The following is a 23,475-nucleotide window of genomic DNA, read 5'->3' as shown; positions in this document are numbered from 1 at the left end:
TCCTCTGGTCTCGGATCTCCTCTGTCTCTTCTGGTCTCCTGTCTTTGGCTGACTCTGGCTTTTGCTCTCTGTGAAGGCTTCTCTGGCTCCCACCTCAGCTCCTCCACCAAGCTGATGTCCCCAGGAATGTGCTGGTCAGACTGGCAGGGAGCAGGTGGATGGGGTTATGTATGTGTGTCGGGGGGGTGTTGTGAGGGGTGTTGCTCACATGCCTGCTCCAGCCTGAGCTCACCTGATGGGGTGGGATGTGGGGGTGTCTCTGGGCACTGAGCTGGAACTTCCTAGGAGGATTTCTAGGACAGGCTGGGCCTGACTTGGCTAGGCCGAGGTCTAGCCTGAGGGTCACAGGTGTAGGGCAGCAGGGGTCATGGGATTTCAGAGTGCTCCTGTTCCAATGTCAGTGAGATAAAGTGAGATCACTCAGATCCCCAAGTCCAAGGCCTGCTTTGGGGGGTCCTATGCATTCCCAGGTCCTGTTCGTCGGGCCCTCTCCATGACTAGGCTTTGCTTCCAGATGGGCACCATGCTGTGCCTGTGAACCCAGATGTGAAAGTAAGTCCTCTCCCCCACTCCCACCTATGCCCACACTCACAGAATGCAGGTGTGAATAGAGTCGACTTTACCAAGGACACTGGACACTGTGGCCTGTGGGGGTGCAGAGGGGCAGATGGAGAAGGGGTTTATTCCACAGGGACTCAAACTGTGTTGGATCACACAAGGCCACACAGGTCACGCCAGTGGGAACCTCTGCGGTCCACCACTGCTGTCCACCAGTGGGAATTTCCACTGGCCCTTCACTCACTTCCTCCTGCTTCTCTGCCTTCCCCCGCGCTCCTCTCCCTTCTCAGCCCCTCCCTCTCTGCTCTCCTCCTCTCAGGGCGGAACAGATTTCACTCCTTTCTCTCACAAGGCAGCGTAACCATTTTTGTGGTTACGCTGGCCCTACGGTCACCCATGCCCTAGGTTTCCTTTTTTTTTTTTTTTGAGACGGAGTTTCGCTCTTGTTACCCAGGCTGGAGTGCAATGGCTCCATCTCGGCTCACCGCAACCTCCGCCTCCTGGGTTCAGGCAATTCTCCTGCCCCAGCCTCCTGAGTAGCTGGGGTTACAGGCACGTGCCACCATGCCCAGCTGTTTTGTATTTTTAGTAGAGACGGGGTTTCACCATGTTGACCAGGATGGTCTCGATCTCTTGACCTCGTGATCCACCCGCCTCGGCCTCCCAAAGTGCTGAGAGTACAGGCGTGAGCCACCGTGCCCGGCCTTAGGTTTCCCTTTTTAACTCTAGCAGGTAGCAAGGTATTTTCTCAAACAAGAGTATTCCTCCCTAAGAAGAGTCTGTCAAGCTGTTAAAATAATAATCTTCCCCTCTGAACCACAGCTGAGTGCCCTGACCTCATCCCTGGCGTATGTACCTGCCCACAGATGTCTCCTGGTTGTTCTCAGCCTCCTCAAATGCAATCTGTCTCAAGATGAGATCCCCCTCTCTCCTGGCACCCCACCCCTGCAACCACCCCATGTGCTTCTCTTGTTTTCTCCAGCTCAGCTGGTGGCATCTGAGAAGCATCCTTGACCCTTTCCTCCCTCCTTCCCCCATCCAGGAGAAGCATCAAGTCCTGCTGATTTTGAATCCTAAATATCTCTTGACTGTACCCTCTTTTTGCCACCCCTGCCCGCCCCCCGCAGCCTTTAACCAGTCTCTGTCTGCTCCCTTGCTCCGCTCCAATCAATTTTCCATACTGCAGCCTGAGTGCTGAAATGCAAATCTGATCATGCTGCTCCCCTGCTAACATCCCTTCCAAGCCTCCCTCTGGAAGCTCGGTGCCTGCCTTCAGGGACCCTGCTGCTCTGCCTTGCCTCTCCCCACTCTGTTACCCTCAGGTTTTACCAAATGCATACTCCTACTGACCTCTCCTCGGAGAACACTCTCTCCTCTTCTTGGAGATCCCTTGCACTCCGTTTGCTTGGGTAACTCCCACCCCAAAGGCTCAGCTTTGACATTGCTTGCTCCTTTCCTGGGTGGGGACCCCTCTGCGTGCTCCCACCATACGTTGGCATTCTCCCACACTGCAGTCACCACAGGGTGCTGTCATGGTGTGAATGTATCTCCCCAGTGAGGCAGGGCGGGGAGGCCTTAGGGGTCAGGAACCAAGTTTTGTTCACCCCTACATGTAGTGTCTTGCACAGAGACTGGCATAGTAAATGCCCAATAAATATTTGTTGAATGAATGAATAAAAACTTCTTGTCAGGTGCAGTGGCTCACGCTTGTGAGCCATCCCAACACTTTGGGAGGCCAAGGCAGGTGGATCACCTGAGGTTGGGAGTTTGAGACCAGCCTGACCAATGTAGAGAAACCCCGGCTCCACTAAAAATACAAAATTAGCCAGGTATGGTGGCAGGTGCCTGTAATCCCAGCCACTCAGGAGGCTAGGCAGGAGAATTGATTGAACCAGGAGGTGGAGGTTGCAGTGAGCCGAGATCATGCCACTGCACACCAGCCTGGGCAGCAAGAGCAAAACTCCATATTAAATGAAAAAACAAACAAACAAACAAACAAACAAAAAAAACCTTCTTGACTTCCTGGGTCAGATGACTATGTCTGCTCTATTTCAGCCTCAGACCTTCCCCTTCCTGGGACTGGGCCTTCTGATATTTTCAAGAGAAACATCTCAACTCTGGAACCCAGGCTCTATTCCTCCCCAATCCCTGTCTGAGTCCCAGTAAAATTCCTCACCTATTCCCTTCTGTTCTCCCCGCTGTCTCGGCTTCACCCTGTCCTCTCCAGGGAACCTCTGGGATCTCACCCTGAGCAGGCTCTTGCTAGTGCCCCACCGTCCTGGCTCCCTGTCCTCTCCACCCCGGCCCTGCTGCGTGTGTCTGTTCTCATCCTCTTCCACGGCTCTCTGCCCTGCATCTGCACTGCTGAGCACTGCTGGAGAAACTCGCCCAGCCGCGCAGACTGCTGCCATGACAAGCTCACGGTCTCTTGCCTCAGTGGGGATCGCAGCTCTGCTCAGCAATCCTTCTGCAGCTCTCCCCGATTCTTTAAACCTCCCCCACTCTCTTCAAGTACTCGGCTCACTCTGGCTTTCTCTTAGCAGAGCACCCAACCTTGCCTCCCACCCAAACTAGAAAGCCAACCTACCAGGCAAAACTTCTTCCCGTCTTTCCTCCCAGCCAAACTCACCTGCAGCTGCCCCATGCCCTCACCAGCTGCCCTGTGGCCTTGAAGTAGAGGCAGCCCTTCTCAGGTGTACAAGTCGGGGTCCGGGGACCCTCCTTGGATTTCTGGCTCACTTGAGTGACTGGGGCCCTCTCTTGGCCATTCCCACTCTCACCTGTGGCTTTCAGACCTCCGCTTCTCCTGACTTCTTCCCTATAAATGTGCCTGTGTAGTCGCGGAGCAGTGGAAGATGATCGTTTGGAGTCAAGGTTCCAGTCACCCATCCACTACCCAGTAGCCCCCGGCCCCCCGCTACTGAAACGGTTCTGGCAAAAGGCAGCACGATCTCCTCTCCAGCCCGCTGTGGCGCCTGGGCTGCCGGCCCTCTCCCTCCTGATGCCTCTTTTGCCCAGCCTTTGAGGCACAGGCATCTCCTGGCTGTACCCCCACCTCTGTGAGGGCATCTCTGCCTCCATGGCTGGCTCCTCTTCTGCTGATCCTTAAGCCCAGGCCTTGTCGCTCCTGATGAGTGTGCCTGGGTAGCCCTGTTCCCACCTGTGGCCTTTGTACCCTGTTGACTCTCAGCACTGCCTCTGGCCCAGACCTTTCTCCTGAACTCCAGACCTACTCACCTCTCACTGGACCCTCCAGCCTGCTCCTCCTCACCCCGCTCTTACTCAGTTGCCGAGGCCAGAACACGGGAATCATCCGGTGCCTGCCTTCCCCCAGCCCACAGCAAACAGCTGACCGGGTTCCTGGTAGATCTCTCTCACATGTGACACCTCTTTCCATCCCCCGCTACCACTGGCCCAGTGCAGCCTTATCATCTCTCCAGGACGACTGCATCGGCCTCCTTCCTGGGCCCTTAGACTGCACTGCACATCTGTGCCCTTCCACGCTGCTCTCCTCTCCACTCACTGTCAGAGAGATCCTTCCAAAATGCAAAGCTCATCATGTTACTCCTCTGCTCAAAAACTTTCAATGGCTCCCCACTGCCGCAGGCTAAGGTCTGAATATCCATGTTTAACGTCCAGGGAAGGCTCCCCCCTGCCACTGCCCACCCTGCACCCTCTACTCCAGCCAGCCCAAACCTAGTTCCCCAGAACGAGCTGTTTGCTGTGGAGTTTGGATGCCTCTCCTTTTTGTCTCTCAAGACTTTGCTCAAGTGCAATTCCTCTGTGAAGCCTGCCCTGATTTCCCTCTCCAGAAGAATCAGGGCAAGCTTCTTAGAGAAGCAGGGCTTGAGCAAAGCCAGGGGCTGGTTGTGGCCTCGGCCTCCTCAATGCCTCCACTGTTCCAGCATAGACTCCATCCCTGTCCAACATAGAGGACTCATTCAAGAAATGCTCGAGGGATGACAGGGCATGGTTGTGGGGGCAGCGCGGGCACAGTTCCTCCCTGGCAAGGGGGTCCCTAGCTGGGGGCTGTCCCAAGTGCCTCAAGGGCATTTGTCTCCTTTCCTCATCTCGGATGGGGCCAGTAGAGGGTTTGGTGGACAGGCACTTACCAGTTTTTTCATCTGACCGAGCCTCAGTTTCTACCCTTGTTAAACAGGTGCCAAGTGGCAGTAACCCGTCTCTGTCGAGAGCTGCTGAGGTGGTGAGTGAAAGCATTGTGAACACTGCCATGTGTACTGCAGCCCAAGCAGTAGCTTAACCTCAACATCCTCATTTACACAGCGGGGATAGTGCTAACAGGTCCCTCTGCCCCGGGTGTAGTTACAGTAAATGTGCTGACGCCTAGGAGAGGGCCTCCATATAGAAAACGTGAATGATTAGGGTTGCAGCTTCCCGCCCCTGCCGTGACACAGCTGTGGGGACGGGGCTGCACGGCTGTTCCAGGACAGGCACCTTAGCACTTGCCCTGGGCCCTGGAGCCTGACAGCACTAAGTGCAGCGGCAGCCCTTGTCCCCAGCTAGCCTGGGGCTGAACCTCCTGACCTCTGCCTGGCCTGGGACAAGGCCCTTCACCTCCTGAGGCCAGGTGGGCATTGATCAGGGCTTGCTTCAGGCCTGGCTTCCTGCCCTGACCAGCACCTGCCAGGACCCAGCCAGCGCTGGGCTCTAGTCCCAAGCTCTAAGCTCACTCATGCTCAAAACCCTTTTGTCAAGGCTCCGTATCTGGCTGTCTAGGGCTGTCTAGGGCTGCCTGTCCATGCAGCTCTGACTGAGGTCCTATCAGAGATTGGGGAAGCTAAGGGGGGAAAGGCGAGGGGAAGGAGGAAGGTACCAGGAGAGAGGAGGAGGGAGAACACAAATTGATGGTGAAGGGATTCCAGGTGACTTCCCATGCCTCATTTCACCACACAAAACCTGGAAAGGTCAAGAGATCTGATGTCCTCATCCACGTGTGATGAAGGAGGAAGCTGAGGCCAAGAGGAGCAGAGAGACCCGGTCCTCCCAGCCATCCATGCTCCTTTTCACCCATCTCAACAGCCAGCCCTCAGTCTGCTCTCCACCTCTCCTCCCAGGCCTCTTCCATCTGTCCCCAAATCAACTCGTCCCAGCTGGTGAGAACTGGCAGCCCCTGGGGAGACGAAGAGGGGGAGAAAGAGGAAGGGAGCCTCCCACAGGAGAATCCAGACTCTCCCTGGGTTCCATCTTTAGCTGCAGCAGAGGTGATGTGTGTGCTTGCATTGGACGGCACACAGGTATGCCTCTAAGAATCCGCGGAGCCAGGATCATAGGTCAGGGCCCGCGGTGGCGCTGTGGGCGAATGCTGGAGGAGGGCTGATGTGCTCTGCACACTCGAGTGAGCGTGCACAGGGAAAGGGACCCACACACCCGGAAGATGCAGCCCTCGGGTATGACAAGGTCAGTGTGTGGGAGCCCCGGAGCTGTGTGGGGTCAGTGTGTGCGTGCACGCGTGTGTGCACGGGGCTTTGTGAACTCGCAGACCTGCCGCTCCTGCAAGATCCGACACGAGGACACAGCGACCCCTGCTGGCCACACGGCCCAACCACGGCGCTGGTTAGCCCCTAGCCCTAGGTGGACGCTCGCTCGACGCCGGGCGAGGCAACCTGCAGGAAGCTCAGGGCCAGTAGCCCCCTCTGACTGGGTGCCTCGCCCACACCCGCGGGTCTGTCTCCTAAGAGTCCACCGTCCACCCTGTTGTGGTCCCCACTGGGCTGGAGGGAGAGCCCAGCCTCCCGGTCATGGCTGTGTCTGTACCTGTCTCCTGGAGACTGAGCGGAGAAGGGCTCCCCTGTCTTCTGCGCCCCTCCCGGATAGTCGGGCGGGGTTGCATTGGGATAGGATGCCTCAAGGTGGCCCCAGGGGACCCAAGTCTGAGAGATTCCTTGTGTTCTCCACCCCACCCCCATCTGGTGGAGCCCAGACCCAGGACTTGTGGTAGAGGAAGCGCCACGCTGTAGATTCGGTGGACGAGTTCGCCCCCTGCTGGCCAGATCTGGCACTTGCGGCCAGGCTCCCCCAGCCTGGGGCAGGTTGGAAGAAGTGGGAAGGGGCGCAGTGGGGTCGGGGCGGCTCCTTCCCTGGGCTCCCGGGATTCTCACACGCACTGCCACGTGCTGTTTACTGTAAGCCTCCTGCCCGGGCATGAGTGGCTGAGCTCCCACTTGTAGATGCTTAGACTCTAAGTGTGGAGGAGGCTGCGGGCCGGGGGGGGGGGGGGGGAGTCTGCCGCTCCTCACCCCAGCCCCTGGGACTGGCCCTCCGCTGCCCAAACCAACAGCTTCCCCCACCCCTTCTAGTCCGTTTCCCGGCCCCGCTGGACAGGCGCTCAGGTCCAGACACCCCTAGGAGGGCAGAAGCATGTGGCTGGGACCCCAGATGAGGCAGGTACGTGCGAGTTTCTTTTCACACGACTTTAATGAGCACTCCAAGGTGCCTGGCCGTTTGCACAAACGGTTCACCTCCAGGCATGGTCTCATTTTCTCCTCAGGCGCATCAGGTTGGCAAAAGTATGGCTGTTTTGCAGATGAGGTCCCTACAGCTCAGAGAGCTTATGTTGCCCCAAGTTGCGCAGCCAGGTTGGAATGTGGGTTACCGGACTCCAGGCTGGGCTCACTGCGAAGCTGGGCTGTGCGGAGCTGTTCACTGTGTGACCTCTGCCTTTGCGGCACAAAAAGCTGGCCAGGCCGGGGCATCGAATGGCCTCATCCGGTCTCCACAACTACCTTGTGAGGAAAGTGACATTTTCTCCCCACTTTACAGATGAAGAGATGGAGGCCCTGAGAGCTTAAGGAGTTTACCTAAAGAGTATCAGTGACAGCGGGACAAGAGCAGACTAGGGCAGAGCTCCAGGCCCAGAGGAGAGGACGGTGGGGACACTGGTGGGCAGAGGCAGGAGAGAGAAGCCCTGGAAAAGAGCTGTGCCACATGTGGCTTCTGGGGGTGACAGAGGGCTGCTCCCTCTGAGTACAGGCTCCCAACAGGGCACCTTTTTGAAACATCAAGGTGCAGAGAAAGGAGCCCAGGGCTGCGACAGAACCTGGCTGGTCACCCCCTTGGCATCTCGAGGGGCCGCGGTTGACTCACTCCTCCTCCACTCTGCCTGCCACACCCTGGCACTGCCCTCGAGTGTCAGCCCAGCTCTCCTCAAGTGGCAGGGACTTGACACAGCTGAGGGGGAGGGGTGGAGGGTGACTGCGGTGAGGACCCTCCTTCCTGGCCTCTAGCTCTATTTTGACATTCGATCTTCTCTTGCTCGGTCTCTCCTGCTCTGTCCTCATCTCTTGGATTCTCTGGGCCGCCCCTGGCCTGTGCCTCCCTTTCTCGCCACAGAGCACTTGTCCTGAGGTCCCCTGGTACCCTGTAGAGATCGTGATGGAGGATGTGGGATGACAAAGAGGAGAGACAATGGGCCAGAGTGTCTCAAGGCACTCTGGGGACAGACAGAGGTAGAACGTATCAGTGATTTATTGGGAAGCCCCCACTCCAAACACCAGCAGCCCCACACCATGCATCCTCACCAGAAATAAATAAGGCAGCATTCAGTGAACCAGTGTGTCTTCTTCCTAAGGAGCTCTGGGGAGGGTCTGCCTCTGCCCACCGAGGGGCTGGGATCCCTTCAGCTCTTGAGGAGCGGTTAGGGAAGGTGGGGGATGCAGGCTGCAGGCTCACCCTTTTGTGGCCTGGCCCTTGCAGCCTGTGAGCTTGGCACTGCGTTCACAATCTCTGAGGTCTGGCCTCTCCCAGACCTCAGACCTGTCCCCAGCAGACCCCAGCCCCTGGCCCCTGCCCCAGGAGTCCCATCATGGGTTCCTTCTCGCCTCTCTAACTGTGCAGCCAGGGGGGCCAGCACCTCCTCCCCAGCCAAGAGGACCGGCTGTGCCAAAAGGAAGTGTTGTGTTAGATACTTTTTCTTTTTGCCCGCCTTGGCTCAGGGGCTGAGGGGCTTGCCCCTGCCTGCCACTGGTCAGCGGGCGGTCAGTTCCATGGTCTTCTTGCGCTCCTCCCGCTGCTCCTCCCAGTCCTCGTCAGGCTCATATGTGCCCTTGAAGATGGCCACACGCTCACTCAGGCTCAGGGAGTTGGGGAACAGCAGGTAGAAGTAGAGGATGGCAGCCAGGACCGCCCCCACGATGGGCCCTACCCAGAAAACCTGGTGGAGACAGGGTAGGGTTCAGGGCGCTGAGCTCCAGACCTCAGAGATGAGACGCCCCCATACCCCACCGAGGACAGACCTGTGGACCCCGGGAGGAGACAGACATGCAGACTTCCAGACCTCCAGGGAGAAAGCCTTCCTCCCCCCTTGGGGATGGATATACTGACACACCACTCTCAGGGACAGAGACATGGACCCCAGACACCCAGAGCCTCAAAGAAGGCAGACAGATTCCCAGAGGGACAGACCCCCTCCAACCACACCCTAAAGAGAAACAAATAAACCTTCAGAGGGGACACGTGGGTCCTCAGAGAGATGAACAGAGCGCCTCTCCCCTCCACATAGGGACAGAAACAGACCCTGGAGAGAGTAACCATGAGCTCTCAAAGGAGGTGGCAGACAGATTGTCCACAGGAACAGACCCACAGGAAGACTTCCAACTGCCTCAACAGGGACAGATCAATAAAACATCAGAGAGGACCAGCACACAGACGCCCAGAGGGACAGACACCAGAGAGATGCTCAAGGGAATTGACACAGAGCCCCCTGCACCTCTAGGTTCAGTACAGAGCCTCTTCTCTGAGGAGACAGACACTGATACTCCCTGTCCCCAGTCTGCCCAGCATGCAAAGCCACCTCTGCCCCTCTGGCCGAATCCCATCCCCTACTGTGTCCCTTGCTCTCTCAACCACCCTCCCTGGCTCACCCCCAAGCTCTCGGCCTGCAGCATCCAGAAGCCCTGGTGAGCTCTGAGCTGCCACTGCTGGGTCTCCAGGAGCTCATTTCTGGGGAGCCAGGGGAGGGGACAGACTCACCCAGTGAACTGGGCTGAACCGATTCATGACCACTGCAGGGCCGAAAGAGCGGGCTGGGTTCATGGAGCAGCCAGTGAAGTAGATCTGGATAGAGACAGGGTGGTGGAGAGAAAGGCAACACCCGGGCCCGCTCCCACAGGACCTGGACTCTCCCAGGTCACATCGCAGTCCAGGGGCTCAGCCAGCTCTCAAACTCAGGTCCCCGGATTGCTGGGCTGGCAACCTCTCCTTCCAAGGATCCCAGCTGCCCCTTTAACCATGGACTCTTAACTACACCCTCCTCTCTTCTCTGCTCTGAGCAGGGGTTTGACTCCTGCCCTATCCCACCTCCCACTTACTCCCATCTTTCCTCAGCCCAGAGGTTTTGGGGGATCAATTCTGCTGGAATTGATCCCCCCAGATCTGGCCCGGTAGGACCAGAGTCCAGCACCCCTAAATCTAGGCCTTAAACTCTGCTGAACTCATCAATCTGAAGTGGGCTCCCCTCTGGGGCTCCATTATTTGCCTCCAGAGCCTACCCCCACCCTCACCCCAGCCCAGTGTCAGCACTGCTCACCCCAACAAGGTGACCCAGGGTGACAGACAGGCCAATGGATAGGGCTGGAGAGCCCACAGGGCTGGTGCGGCGGGAGTCAGTGGAGGCGAAGATGCAGAGTGCCAGCTGGAAGGTGAGAATCAGCTCCACTGCCGTGGCCTGACCCGGTGTCGTGTTGTTATTGAGCTGCAAGGGGACGGTGGGTTAGGACTCCGGCCACCTTCTGGCTGTCTAGCCAGGGGCTTGGGGAGCAGGGCTTTTGGCCTCCAGGAGCACTAGGAGCACTCAGAGCACCTCGGCACCTGGAAGCCAAGCCCCATGGACATCACCCCAGCAGAGCCATTTGTCAAAGACACTATACATTTCAGTTTGCACAGGCTTGAAGCTCAGGCCTGCAGCCAAAGCACAGAGTGTCAGGGGAGCTTTTCCTGGACACGGTCCTATCAACGGCTCTGACCAACCCCCCAGTCCCCACAAGCTGGCATTTACCTTCCATCCTGTGGGCAGCTGCCCGGTTTGCCTACCTCATACCCCCATCCCAGCCTCCTGCCCATGTCTGGCCCCATGCCAGTGCCAACTTTAAACCCGTCTCTCCAGTGTGGCTGACTCACGGCTTCACAATGGCCGAGCAAATCCTCCTCTGTGTTTGATTAATGAAGCCAGTTTGCATTGGGGTGGGGGCTGAGTCTGGGGCTGCAGGAGGTGGGAGGGTGGTGGGGGCGAGGGTGTGGGGGAGGAGCACGGGTTGGAGAAAGTGGGACCAATACTCAACAGAGAGCACTCTGCACTGGCACCACATGAGGGGATTTCTAGCTACGGTTTCTAAATGTCAGCCCCTCGACACTGCTGTGGCAGGCACAGCATCCCCATGAAGGGGCTGGGAACAGTGAAGCACAGGCAGGCCAGGGTCACCAAAGCCGAAATTACAGCCGGCTTCTCGCTGGTGGTTCCACTCAACCCCTCCACTGAGGAGCAGATGGGAGAGGTGAGGGGCTCAGGAGGAAGGCGCAGCTCAGAGGTGAGACAAGAGGAGGCAGAAGTTTCCAGCAGGAGAGGAGGGGCAGCAGGCATTGGAGAGAGGCCAGGGTGGGCCAGCATGAAAGGAGGGGAAGAGGAGGTGGGCAGGAAGGGGCCACACATCGGCCTGGAGAGCCGCCTTCCTGGCCTCGGGAGGCTCTTGCCTTCCTGGTGAAGGGTGTGAGCGGGCCCACTCTGTGCCACCCCTTCTTTCCAAGGTGGTCCTGAGCCCACCCCAGGGTCCCGGCTCCCACCTCATCAGGGCACTCACCGCGTTGACGGCCAGATTGCCCCGGGCATTGAGAGGTGCCAACCCGTAGAGGATGCCAGCCCCCGCAATGGCGCCCACCAGCTGGGCCACCACGTAGAATAAAGCCCGGAGCAGCGAGATCTGGTTGCCCACCAAGAGGGCCAGGGTGACGGCGGGGTTGATGTGGCCGCCGCTCACTGGCCCCAGGGCTTGGACCAGCGTGCCTATGGCCAGGCCAAAGGCCAGCGAGATCTGCAGGATGGTGGGCAGCGCTGACGGCCACTTGAGGGCCGAACCCAGGCCGAAGAAGACGAAGATGAGGGTGGCCAAGAACTCCGCGAACACGGCCTTGAGGAAGGCCACGGAGCACACCTCCTTCTTCATGGTGGCTGCGGGGGCCCGGCGGCTGCTGCCGCGGCGTGGGGCGCCCGTGGGGTCGCAGGCGGCGCTGGAAGTGGGGGCGACAGGGGCGGGCGCCTCGCTGCGGGGCGCTGCGCGCTGTCCCGCGCCCACTCGGAGGCTGGCGGCCTGGCGCGGGCCCTGCAGGGGCGCACTATATAGGGGGCGGGCGGTCGGGCGCGGGGCGGGCGCGGGGGGGCAGGGGGCGGCTCCCACGCTCGGGGGCCAGCGCGGCGCGCGGGTTGGGAAGCTCGAGGCCGCCGCGGGCCCGTCGCTCTCTGCCGCCAAGCGCAGTCCCGGCGCGACCCCCGCCCCCCGGCCGGGCCACGTGACCCAGGCGGCGGTGTAGACCGGCCCCGAGGCCCGGGCCCTGCGCATGATGCGCCCAGGTTGGCTCCCGCGCTCTCCTCCGTGCGGTGCGCCCCGGACTCCCTGGGAGACTGGGCTCGGTTCCGGCGGTAGTCTCCGACCTCTGAGCTTCTAGCTTCGCGGCCTTTTCCGCACTCCGCGGGCTTCCCCTTTTCTTCTCTTCAGGCCCTTGGTCCAACTCCTCCTTTTCCTCCTGCGACCGGAGCATCCTGACCCGCCTCACCACCGGCTGGGTCAGAGTGATGCTCTTCCAGCAGGTCTGTGCGGCTCACTTCCCTGACCGCCGGCGGCGGGGGCGGGCGGCCGGGCTGGGTCCTGCAGGGCGGTCTGGCCGTCGTGGGTCACTCCCGGGCCGGGCCGGCCGGGCAAGCTTCTGGACTTGGAAAGCTGGCGTTCTGGGAAAAGTGGGCACCGTGCCAGTCTGCCCGGCGCTTCGCAATCCTCGACGCCCGGTAGCTGAGTAGTACCTGGACTAGGCAACGGAATCCCGGAGGCGCCCTCTACCCGGCCGGGGTTCCCCTTGTCAACGGGACAGGGATGGGGCTGAGACGGGGGGCGGGAGGGGGGAGCCGGGGAGCAGGGAGGGTAGATAGAGGCGCACCACTGACCTCCCAAGCGCGGCCTTGGCGTCTCCCCTCTCCCTGCCAGAAGCCCCTCACCCTGGATCTAAGACTCTCCTTCTCTTCCTCCTCCTCCCGTCAGCCTCCTTCAAACCCTCACTTGGTCTTGGTCTCTCTCCCCTCGAAATCTCTGTTTCTGACAGTCTTTTGCAAAACTCTCTCGCTCTCACTGTCTCTGTCTTTAGTCTCTCTGTCCTTCTCCCTCTGCCAGCCTCTTCCTCTTCGTCTCTTCGTTGGTCTCGTTCTCATTTCAGCCTCTCTCTGTTCTCCACCTCTCTCTGTCTCTCACACTTTCTCATCTTGGTTTTTTTTCTTCTTGCCTTTTGCTGTCTTAGCCTCTCTGTCTTTTTCTCTCTATTCATTTCTCTCATCTTGCAGTTTCTGTCTCCTGGCTGTTTTCACTTTTCCTCTGCCTCTTTTAATTTGTGTGCCTTTCTTTGTTTCTGTCTGTTTCTACCTCATTTTCCATGCCTCTCTCTTACACGTGGTCTTTTTCAGTTTCCCCAGAGTCAAGTCCTTCTACCCCTGGTCTGGGTGACACTTTCTTCCAGTTCCCATCCCCCTTCTCTCCGAGCTTGTAGCCTCTCTGTGACCTGCTGGGCCTCCCATACCTCTCCTCTCCCTCTCCCTACCCACTCCAGGTCGGGCATGTGGGGAATGAGGTTGGAGGACTCTCCAGGGCTTAGAGAGAGGGGGAGGACCCACCCTCAGGCTCCCAGGAGAGGAGCTGCATTAAAGACCTCCATCCCCACATGTGCTAGAGATCTCTTAGCACAGTGCTTGGCACAGAATAAGGCCCCGTAAAGTCTCCTTATGTTGTGACTGTTAATTTTAAAAGCCCCTTGAGGGTTTAGTGTGGCACTAAGCTGGGGGAAGAGTCCAGCCTGAGGGTGCAGTGGAAGGAGAGAACAGGTGCCTCCTCTGTCAGTCTGTCAGGCAGGGCAGAGGGGAGGAGCCTGAAGGAATGCCAAGGGCTTGGAGGAGCGGGCTTTGGGCTCCGTGGCAGCAAAGATGCCAAAGAAAACAAAGGCCAAAGAAACCCCACTATTGTTCCTGCTCACCTGTGGCATTTCCTGCTAGAACAGCTCCTCCCCCAAGTCTCTCCTCTTAAGGCTGGAGGTCTGTCTGTCCTTTCTTCCATGGGTCCCTGTGCTCTGCCTCCATCGCACCAGTTGTATGCAGGATTTTCTGCTGGGCTTGGGGCTTTGGTTGGGCAATGACCCTAATGACCTCAGAGGCCACTGGGGTCCAGGCTCCTTCTCTGCGGAGCTTGCCTCCAGTCCTCACCCACTTGCTTTCTTATCCTCTGTCCCCAGGCACTGTCTTCACGAGTCCACAGGTCTCAAACTCCAGCGTCTTGGAGTGAAAGGAATCAGGAGTGCTCACAAGAGGCTGGGCCACAGGGGGAAGGTCCCACCTGGGGATTTGAGCTCAGTCCTTTGCAGCTAATGAGTGACTGTTAAGGCCAAGATCTTGTACTTGCCATTTCAGAGATTCAGAATATAATCTACAAAGTTATAGTTGGCCTCCACTGTGTGATTTGATTCCAAGCTACCCGTGAAAAAACCCAGACTCAGAGATCACTTGCCTAGGGTCACACAGTGACCTGAGATGGGCACCACAGGTCGCCAAACAGACTTGGTCACCAGGAAGGGGCCTGGCGAGGTCAAAGGAGGAGATTTGATCTGTCAAGGTTACACACACGGGACAGCCGATTCTGTTTCCTAGGCTTGTGTCTGAGGCTCTTCCATCTCGCTAACCACTAGGGTCCCTCTGTCCCCAAGTCATCACAAGAAACTCCTGTTATGCCTTGGAATTATCTTTGCCTGAGCAGACAGGCCCTGCCCTGCCAGCTCCAGAGGAATGCCTGGGACCCTTCTGGGCTGAGAGATGGGTCACCCCATTTGTAGCAGGGGAAATTTGAATATCTCAGGGAGAGCCTTTCCCCTCCTCTCCTGATATAGGGACCTCTAGATTCCCTGGGGGAAGCTGAGGGCTGGGGTAGAAATGGTAGGGAGCTCTGCCTGTCTTCTGGTACCTTGGACTGTATTTATATTGACCACTCCCAGTACTTACTGGCAAATGCGCGTTTATTGAGTGCTTACATGCAGAGCACTGTGCTAGGTAAAACAGTTGAAGGAAGGGTAGATAGGAGAATGCCATCTAAGAACTGGAAGGAGCCCTGTCCCCAAAGGGCTTACAGTCTAGCTGGGAGGTATTGTGTATAGACAGCATCACAGCTTAAAGATACAAAACAACATGGAAGCACCAACTGCAGGTGCAAAGTCATTTGGCACAAAGTGGGAGTACGGGACAGCTCAGAACCTTCTGTCCCCAGCCTGGGGACCTGGTGGTCTGTTCACCTGCCTCCATGCTGCCCTGCCTCTGTCTGGTTTGGTGTGTGTGATCTCCGTTCTCCTCCTGACCCAGTGGTCTTCAAGGGCAGAATCCAGCCCCATGTTCTTTGTCCTCTCTACCCCGCTGCCCCCGCCAAGGCTCTCTGTCCACTGCAAGACAGTGTCCTTCCCTAACCTAGCTGAAGTCTTAGGAAGATTAGATGAGCCAGTGCATGCAAGGCACCCAGCACAGCAAGGGATCCCCAGGAACTGCCAGTTTCCCTCCACCCTTGGAGTTCCATCACGTGGAATCCTTTTTTGACCTCTGACCCCAATCCGTGCAATCGAGGCTGGAAGTGGCAGGGATTTCACATTTAGTTTTCAGGGAGATGCAATCCAAGAAGTGAAACAGACATACAGACAAATTCTTGGCTTCTTCTAGAGAAGTTTGCTGGGGTGAGGTAGAGTGGGGACGAGGTGCCTGAGAGACATCCATGCTGGGCTCATAGCTCACTGCCTTGCTGCCTTTGAAGCTCTAGAGCAAGGACACTCAGGTGCCAGGAGGACAGCTCTGGAGGTCACTTTGGTTTCTGACTCCACCCCGCTTCTGGTAGTGAGGCCAAGTAGCTGTCACTAGCTGTTGGGGGTTTGGGAGAGTCCTCTCCATAGCACAGATGGCCCAGGGCAGCCTTTTTTGGACTTCAAAGAGAGCTTTGGTCAGGGAAGACAATAAAAAGCATAGATGAGAGGGGACACAGTTGCAGGGATGTTCCTTATACACTGTCTTTCTTGGATGGGAGCAGAAGGGAGAAAGAGGCTAGAAGCTTAGTGCCTGGTGCACAGTGGGTGCTTGGTGCATGCAGTGTGAGATAGATACAGACAGAAGACTTGAAGGCATGGAGGGCACAGAGAGGATGGAGAGGGGGGTCTCAAGGTATGAGCCGAATGTTACTTATACAGCAGGCTGGAGAAGGAGGGAGAGAATGCATGGGGCTGGGTGGTGGGAGGAAGAAGGTGGGAGAAAAGGGCACACATTCAGGGTAGGAGAGGTTAAGAGGCTGTGCCATGATGGGGCCAGCCCAAACCCATCTCCTTCTACCTGGATCTTGTGGGCTCCCCGGACTCTCCTTTGCTTTGGCCATCAGTGAAAGGAGGTAAGGGATGCTGAGCATCAGACTCCCTCTGTATCGTTCCCCCAGGAAGTAGAAATAAAGAAAATTACCCTAGTAATGCATGATAGTGGTATTAAGAATTACAGTTCATGGTCGGGCACAGTGGCTCACTCCTGTAATCCCAGCACTTTGGGAGGCCAAGGCGGGTGGATCACCTGAGGTCAGGAGTTCAAGAACAGCCTGACCAACATGGAGAAACCCCATCTTTACTAAAAATACAGAATTAGGTGATGCATGCCTGTAATCCCAACTATATGGGAGGCTGAAGCAGGAGAACCGCTTAAACCCGGGAGGCGGAGGTTGCAGTGAGCTGAAATGGCACTCCAGCCTGGGGAACAAGAATGAAACTCCATCTCAGAAAAAAAAAGAATTACAGTTCACACAGTATCTTCATCTTTACATGCATCATCTCACTTAATCCCAGTTAATCTCATTTGGGAGCAGCAGTCATACTGGCCTAGAAATTTATAAACCTGGGTTCTAGACTCAGATCTGCCTCCGCCTGGAGAAGTCATTTCCCTTCTCTGGTTCTGAGAGTGGCAGGCTGCTCTCTCCACAATAACTGTCTAGTGGTAGGAGCCAGAAGTGGGGAATCACAGGCTGTGGAGAGGCAGGGACAGAAGGAACAGAGATTCCTGGGGTGGAGGAGCGCTGCCCAAGGATGGGGGGAGTGAGATAGGTGATGGACAGGTGTTGCCTGGTGCCTGTGGTTGCATGCCTGAGTGCCTTGCCCAGCCAGCCATAAGTATGTGCTGGGCAAGAGGGCTCACTTTAGAAACTTGAGTGTCTCCTTTCAAGAAGTGTCTAGTTGCAAATCTCCCCCTCTCCCAAGACAAAGGCCAGGGTCCCAGAAAGGGCTTTTGTTTTCTCTGCCGAAGTGGGAGGCTAATCTCTGGTCTGGGGCACCCCTGGAGACGGGGTTCCCGGGCAGACACATCGTACAGACATGTGCAGCCGTGCACACTCATGCTTCCTCTTTGGAGAGGTTCCCCCTCACCGCAGAAAGGAAATCTTCGGCCAGCAATGATTTCCTTTTTCCAGAGGGTCCTTCTTTCCTTCCCTCCCTCCTTCCTTCCTTCCCTCCTTCCTTCCTTTTTTCTTTCTTTAGTTTGCTTTTGAGACGGGCTTTTGCTCTTGCTGCCCAGGGTGGAGTGCAATGGTGTGATCTAGGCTCACCGCAACCTCCACCTCCCAGGTTCAGGCGATTCTCCTGCCTCAGCCTTCTGAGTAGCTGGGATTACAGGCACGTGCCACCACACCCAGCTAATTTTGTATTTTAATAGAGACGGGGCTTCTCCATGTGGGTCAGGCTGGTCTCAAACTCCTGACCTCGGGTGATCTGCCCACCTCAGCCTCCTAAAGTGCTGGATTACAGGCGGGAGCCACCGCGCCCGGTCTTCCAGAGGGTGTTTCTAGGGGAGTCTCTGGTTGACACCTCTCTACCTCCAGCAATAAGTCCTGGCAAGTCTTGGGGCCCAGCGCTGCAGGTGGGGGAAATTTTTCAGGAGGAGCCAGATAGCAGCTGGAAATCAAGACCCTCCCTTCAGCCTTCTCAAAGTGTCCTCCTTCCTTTCTTCCGCTTCTCCTGGGGATGACTGGCACCCACACTCACCCATTGCAGAGGAAGCGGATCTGTGACATGGTGGTGTGGAAGGGGTGCAAGGGGAAGTGAGAAGTCCCCAGCCGTGCACACTTGCACCAACGCAGGCAAACCTGTTCACACTCAGGGGCACCCACAACCCTGCACGTGAGGACAAAGGAGAACTCGGGGATGAACAGAGCACTCGCACACTAGTGAAACCAGTTGCACCGTTCCCAGAACCCCCAAGGCAGGGATCTGTACACTCCCTACCCACCACCTGGGTGCAGGCTCTCCAGATCTTCGCTCTTCCCACCCACCTGCCTCCCTCCCTAGCTCAACCCTCCGACTTCCCAGTTCCCCGCAAAAGGCTGGGGGATCCACCGCCGGCTGTCCACAGCCTCAGGGCAGGGGAGCTGCCCGGCTCAGGGCTCCCCCACCCCGCAGCCTCCTCTCTGCCTGCCCACAGCACTGGCCTCCCGCGTACACGTCCAGGAAGCAGCGACTCTGCGCTGGGGGTCAACCTCAGACCTGGGGGAGAGGAGGGACGGGGTGGGCCCTTCCGCCTTGGGCCCCACGGGCCTCCATCGGGGCGGCCCTCAGGCCTTGCTGCCCCGCGGTAGGCTCTGCGGCGAGTGCAGCTCCACGGACTGCCGCCGCCGCACCTCGCGCTCCTCCCAGTCGGTGTCCGGCTCCAGGCCCTTCAGCACCGCCAGGCGCTCCGACCAGCTCTTGGCTGGCGGGAACAGCACGTAGTTGTACAGGAGGGAGGCTAGAACGGCGCCCACCAGGGGTCCGATCCAGAAGACCTGCAGGCGAGCGGAGAGGGTGGCTTGGCTCCCGCGCCTCCGCAGGCACGCGGAGCCTCAGTCTGCGGCCGCACCCCTCCTCCTCACCATTATTCTAGTAAAATGCTTATTTATGTAATTAGCGGTGAAAACGCCAGCTGCTGGGGAAGACTTGTCATTGCGGGGTTAAGGGTGCGAATTCTGAAGCCACTGCCTGTGTGTGAATCCTGATTCCACCACTTAAATGCTGTGTGCGCCTCGACAAGTTACTTGCCCTCTCTGTGCCTCAGTCTCCTTTCACTGTAAGAATGCCTACCTCCGAGGGTGATTGTGAAAACTGAATGAGTTAATATTTGCAAGGCATTCAGAACAAGGCCCACCACATGCTAAGCACCAGATAAGTGCTAAATACTAAAAATAAAGGGTTAGCTAGCATAAATATGACCACTCACAGAGTTCTAAGGGCCAGGCACTGCATTATCTAGGTGACACCAGCAACCTCACTTACTGTTCCCAAGAAGCCAGGGAGGTAAGCTGTTATCATCCTCATTCACAGATGTGGAAACAGTCTTTGACATCAGATCCAAGGGGTGGAACCCAAGGCTCCCCAGGCCCCCAGGAGGAGTGTGGAGGGTTTGAGGTACTGCTGCTGAGCCCCCATCCCACGCGATTCCAGCCCTTGCTCTCCCTCTAAAGTGGGTTTTGAGGGAAGGGGAGGGCAGGGGGTTTCAGCCATTACCCAGTGGTCATCAAATTTGCCAGTGACGACAGCTGGAGCCAGGGAGCGGGCGGGATTCATAGAGCAGCCGGTGTAGTGGATCTGCAGTGGGAGGTGGAATCAAAGAGAGAAGGGAGGTGAGCACGGGGCAGGAAGTCCCCCCTGCAGTCCTTGACCTCAGCCTAAAGGGAAGCCACGTGATGGACAATTATCCTCACTTAACTTCAGGTTTTATTTACAGAGCTCTGTATTCTTTTGGGGCTGGAGTGATATCTGTCCCTCTGGGGTATCTGGGAGTCAAACCTATGGGGTGCCTGTTCCTCTTGAGAGTTCTGCCTATGTGTCCCTCTTGGGGTCTCTGTGTCTGTCCCTCCGGGGAGGCTGGAACCCGTGGTGGTGACCTACCCCGAGGAGGTGGCCCAGGGTCACGGAGAAGCCTATGGAGAGCGCAGGGGTGCCCGGGTTCTCTCCACGGCGCTCATCGGTGGAGGCAAAGATGCAGAGCACCAGCTGCAGCGTCAGGAAGAGCTCCACCGTCACCGCCTGGCCGGCCGTCGTGGAGTTGCTGAGCTGCGGACAGAGTAGGCAGGTGGGGGGACACTGAGCACACTCTCTTCTCGGGCTCCATCTTCCTGTCCACCCTGCAGTCGAGGCACTGAGGGAGGAGCCTCTGGGCTGGGAGCCAGAATACCTTAGCTGGAACGACTGATCCCTTCTTCCTGGGCCCTGGCCCAAAGGCAGCCCGTGATCCCCCAGGACGCCCATGGTCCCCCTGCCAGAGGTAGGGAAACCGACTATGCAGCCCATTGGATTCGGGGCTGAGGTTGGGAGCCTGCTGTGTGAGAGGAGAAGGATGCTGAGATCCGGAATTTCTGTTTCCCAAAGAACAAGAAGGGAAGAGGTTTCAACTGCCACAGGAAGCTCTGGGCCGGGTGGCAGGAAGACCTTCCTCTCTCTCTAGACCATCAGAACCTGTGCAATGAGAGGCCCGTGGCCTTTCCTCCTGAGGTCAAATGGCTCCCTGGGACGCAGTCTAAGGACTCAGGTCCTGGGGACGGTCCTAGTGTGCCCCTTCCCCTGGGTTCAGCCTAACTTCATTCCCTAACCCTTGCCTGTTCCCCGCCGCCTTTCAGGCCTCAGGTTTGCCCTGTGGGTTTGCTCCCTGCACACCCTCTGGAGGTTCGGGTGAGGACCCCGGAGCTGTGCCAGGCAATGCCTCCACACCCATGCCGGCTGCCCATGGTCTCAGCAGACCCTGCCTTGGGTAAGGAGAGAACTCAGAGCTGAGTGAAGAGGTGATTTCATAACTGGGCTGCACCCAGCACTGATTTCTCCTTGGGTTTGTCACCCTGTACCCTACACCCTGCCTTCTGGGGCTGGGCCCTGCACCGGGTGCAACACTGACAGCTGTCAGCTCCCACGCTCTTTTCCCAGCCCCTGAAACCCCACCCCTTGGCCTGAGACATCAGGTTGGAACCCTTGGTCCCTCCTGTTGTCCAGTGCAGTGCCTCTAGAGAACAGTGAAAAGAGCTTTGGAAGCAGACACTTTGGAGGCCTCTGACTTGCCATCGGACTATTTAATTTGGCCTCATTTCTCCTTCTGTGCAATGGGCTAACCAAATGGATTCTGGAGGACTGTGTGAGGACTGGAAATGGCTTATCGGTTCTGTGACTTGGATCAATTGACTGTTGAGCCTCAATTTACCACTCAGAATAGGGGGGAATCACAGAATTTCCCTTATAGTGTTGTACCAAGGCTGAGATGATGGCTGGCCTGGCACAGGACCGGTGCATGCCAGTGATAACTTTCTGTTGGCCAGGCTGGCTCTCAGCGTCCTCAGAGGAACACGTGGGATGGTCTTGAGGGTCCTCTGGCTCTCCTTTGCCTCAGGGAAACTTGGTCCCACCACTGCCCCATTCCAGCCAGGCAGGGTTCTCCCCAGGTCCTCAAGGTGATAAATGCTGAGAAGCGGCATGGAGGAGACCTCCCCGCTCTTTCTCTTCTGAGGGCCCCGATCAGCTGTGAAATGATGGAGGAGGAGGACAGCATGTTCCCCATGGCCTCTTAGTGCTCCCAGTGCCCTGCTATTAGAGAAGGACTTCCTGGCCGTGCTCTCAGGAAGCTCCTCTTTCAGTCTAACTAGACCTCTTCTTGCTGCCAACGGAACTATTTTGTTCTCAGTGAAAATGAGTCCACTCCTCAGCTTGCCCACCTAGCCTTTCCTTGGCCCTTGGCCCCCAGCCTCATCGTATTTTTTTATTTAAAGAACAGAGGCCAGGTGTGGTGGCTCACTTGAGGTCAGGAGTTCGAGACCAGCCTTACCAACATGGTGAAACCCTCTACTGAAAATTAGTTGGGTGTGGTGGCACACGCCTATAATACTAGCTACTGAGGAGGCTGAGGCAGGAGAATGGCTTGAGGCGGAGGTTGCAGTGAGCCGAGATTGCACCATTGCACTCCAGCCTGGGCAACAGAGTGAGACTCAGTTTAAAAAAAAAAAAATGAGGAAGGGCCAGCTGTGCAGAGAAGGGGGTGGCCATAGAGATTGTGCAGGACTCATCAGAGACATTGAGACTCTTGTCCAGTGGCCCAGGGATGGAACAGGCTGAGAAATACTGGAGACTGAGGCACAAAAGAGGCACTTGCTGTCCCGGCTTGGGATGGGGGTACAGAGTGAGAGTTGATCTGCAGAGGGCACAGGTCAGTCCTCCACTCTCGTGCTCCTTGGATTCACACCCCCGAACAGATCTGAGAGAGGAAGTGGGTGGGATATGGAGGAAGGGACTGTGGCACCCTCAGCTCCCAAAGAGCCCCCGGGGCCCAGTTATCCCCTGTATCATGTAATCAGCAGCCAACTCGTGGGCTCCAGGGACGTCCTCGGGGTTTAGAGGAGTGAGAATGCTCATCGCTGCTTGCAGGGCTGTGGTGTGTCTGTGCCTGGCTGGTAAGGGGCACCTGCCATGGGGCCTGCACACCCTTGAGGCAGAAGAAATGCTGGGCCCCTCTTCTCTCTTGAGGACCCTGTGACGAGCACTCCAAGGCTTCCTGCAGCTTGGAAAACATGTCTGCTTTGGACGCCAGCCCCTGCTAAGGTAAAGCCTGGTCCTCACTGTAATGTAGGCATTGAGCCCAACAGAAACCCGCACGCAGCTCTTCCTGTATGACGCTCAGGACAGAAGAAGCCAGCAGTCTGTCTGCATCCTGCCTCTGCTCTGGCATCCTTGCTTCTTTTATCCTGAGCCTCCTATGGTGGCTGGGGTCCTGGCTCCAGCCTCTCTCTCTGCCTCTGTCTCCGTCTCTCTCCCCACCTCACCCAGAGCCCATCCCTCCCATCTCATCCCTTACAAGGGATTCCCCAGGATCTGCCCCTCGTGGATGGCAAAGTTGTAGCTACTCACAGCGTTGACAGCCAGGTCCCCACGGATATCTGCTGGTGTGATCTCATGGAGCAGAGCGGCCCCGGCCACAGCCCCCAGCAGCTGGGCAGCCACGTAGAAGGTGGCTCGGAGAAAGGAGACATGGCAGCCTACTAGGCAGGCCACAGTCACGGCGGGGTTGATGTGGGCCCCGCTTACGTGGCCTAGAGCCTGTACCAGGGTGCCGATACCCAGGCCGAATGCGACGGCAATCTGTAGCACAGAAGGCAGGGCCTGTGGCCAGTTGAGGGCCGAGCCGAGGCCAAAGAAGACGAAGAGGAGCGTGGCCAGGAACTCTGCGAACACGGCCCTGGAGAATGCTATGGAGCGGAGCTCCCACATGCTAAGCGCTGTGTGGCTGGCCCAGCCGTCACAGGGCCAGGAGGCTCCCCGCACTCTCTCACTCTCTCTCACTCCCTTTCTCAAGGCCTCTGGGGAGGCTGGGTCATGGGCATTTATAGGGTCCTTCCATCCTGGATCTGGGCATGTGGCCGGGAGGTGGAGTTGTTGAAGCCAATACCTCTTCTCCTCCATGGCGGCCTCTGCCCCCGTGCCCCTTCCCAGCCCACCCGCGTGCCTATCACCCCATCTTGGCCTTCACAGCTGACTAATGTTCCCCATTTAATGAGCTCCAGATAAGGACTGACGTCCCTAGTTTTCCGCCTCTGTTCCCTTGGTTACCCCAGGTCTGCTGCCCCAGGGCCTCCCCAGCACCCACGGGGTCTTGTG

General features: G+C 57.5%; 2 protein-coding genes across 3 annotated transcripts; both read right to left on the bottom strand.

Annotated features, from left to right (window-relative positions):
* Positions 1-8,025: 8,025 nt before the first annotated feature.
* Positions 8,026-13,681, bottom strand: LOC101027808 (aquaporin-5). Of its 2 annotated transcripts, XM_010349800.3 has the most exons (5): positions 11,370-13,681; positions 10,103-10,267; positions 9,547-9,630; positions 9,016-9,091; positions 8,539-8,728 (listed from the first exon to the last, which is right to left on the bottom strand). In XM_010349800.3, exons 1-5 carry the CDS (start codon positions 12,123-12,125, stop codon positions 8,640-8,642), a joined length of 1,170 nt encoding a protein of 389 aa, XP_010348102.3. In that variant the 5' UTR covers positions 12,126-13,681; the 3' UTR covers positions 8,539-8,639. The 2 variants fall into 2 exon arrangements, with proteins under 2 accessions (XP_003939195.2, XP_010348102.3); XM_003939146.4 differs by lacking the exon at positions 9,016-9,091 and having other exon boundaries at positions 8,026-8,728; positions 11,370-13,367.
* A 1,127-nt stretch (positions 13,682-14,808) lies between these two features.
* On the bottom strand, positions 14,809-23,201 carry AQP2 (aquaporin 2). Its single transcript, XM_003939145.4, has 4 exons — positions 22,729-23,201; positions 19,735-19,899; positions 19,351-19,431; positions 14,809-18,632 (listed from the first exon to the last, which is right to left on the bottom strand). The coding sequence occupies exons 1-4, from the start codon at positions 23,086-23,088 to the stop codon at positions 18,423-18,425; spliced, it is 816 nt and encodes a 271-aa protein (XP_003939194.1). The 5' UTR covers positions 23,089-23,201; the 3' UTR covers positions 14,809-18,422.
* Positions 23,202-23,475: the final 274 nt, after the last annotated feature.

The sequence above is a fragment of the Saimiri boliviensis genome, chromosome 7, assembly GCF_048565385.1.
Source record: "Saimiri boliviensis isolate mSaiBol1 chromosome 7, mSaiBol1.pri, whole genome shotgun sequence".
NCBI classification, from domain to species: Eukaryota; Metazoa; Chordata; class Mammalia; order Primates; family Cebidae; genus Saimiri; species Saimiri boliviensis.
Note: the sequence above shows the minus strand (reverse complement) of the source record. Positions and strands in the feature narration are given on the sequence as shown.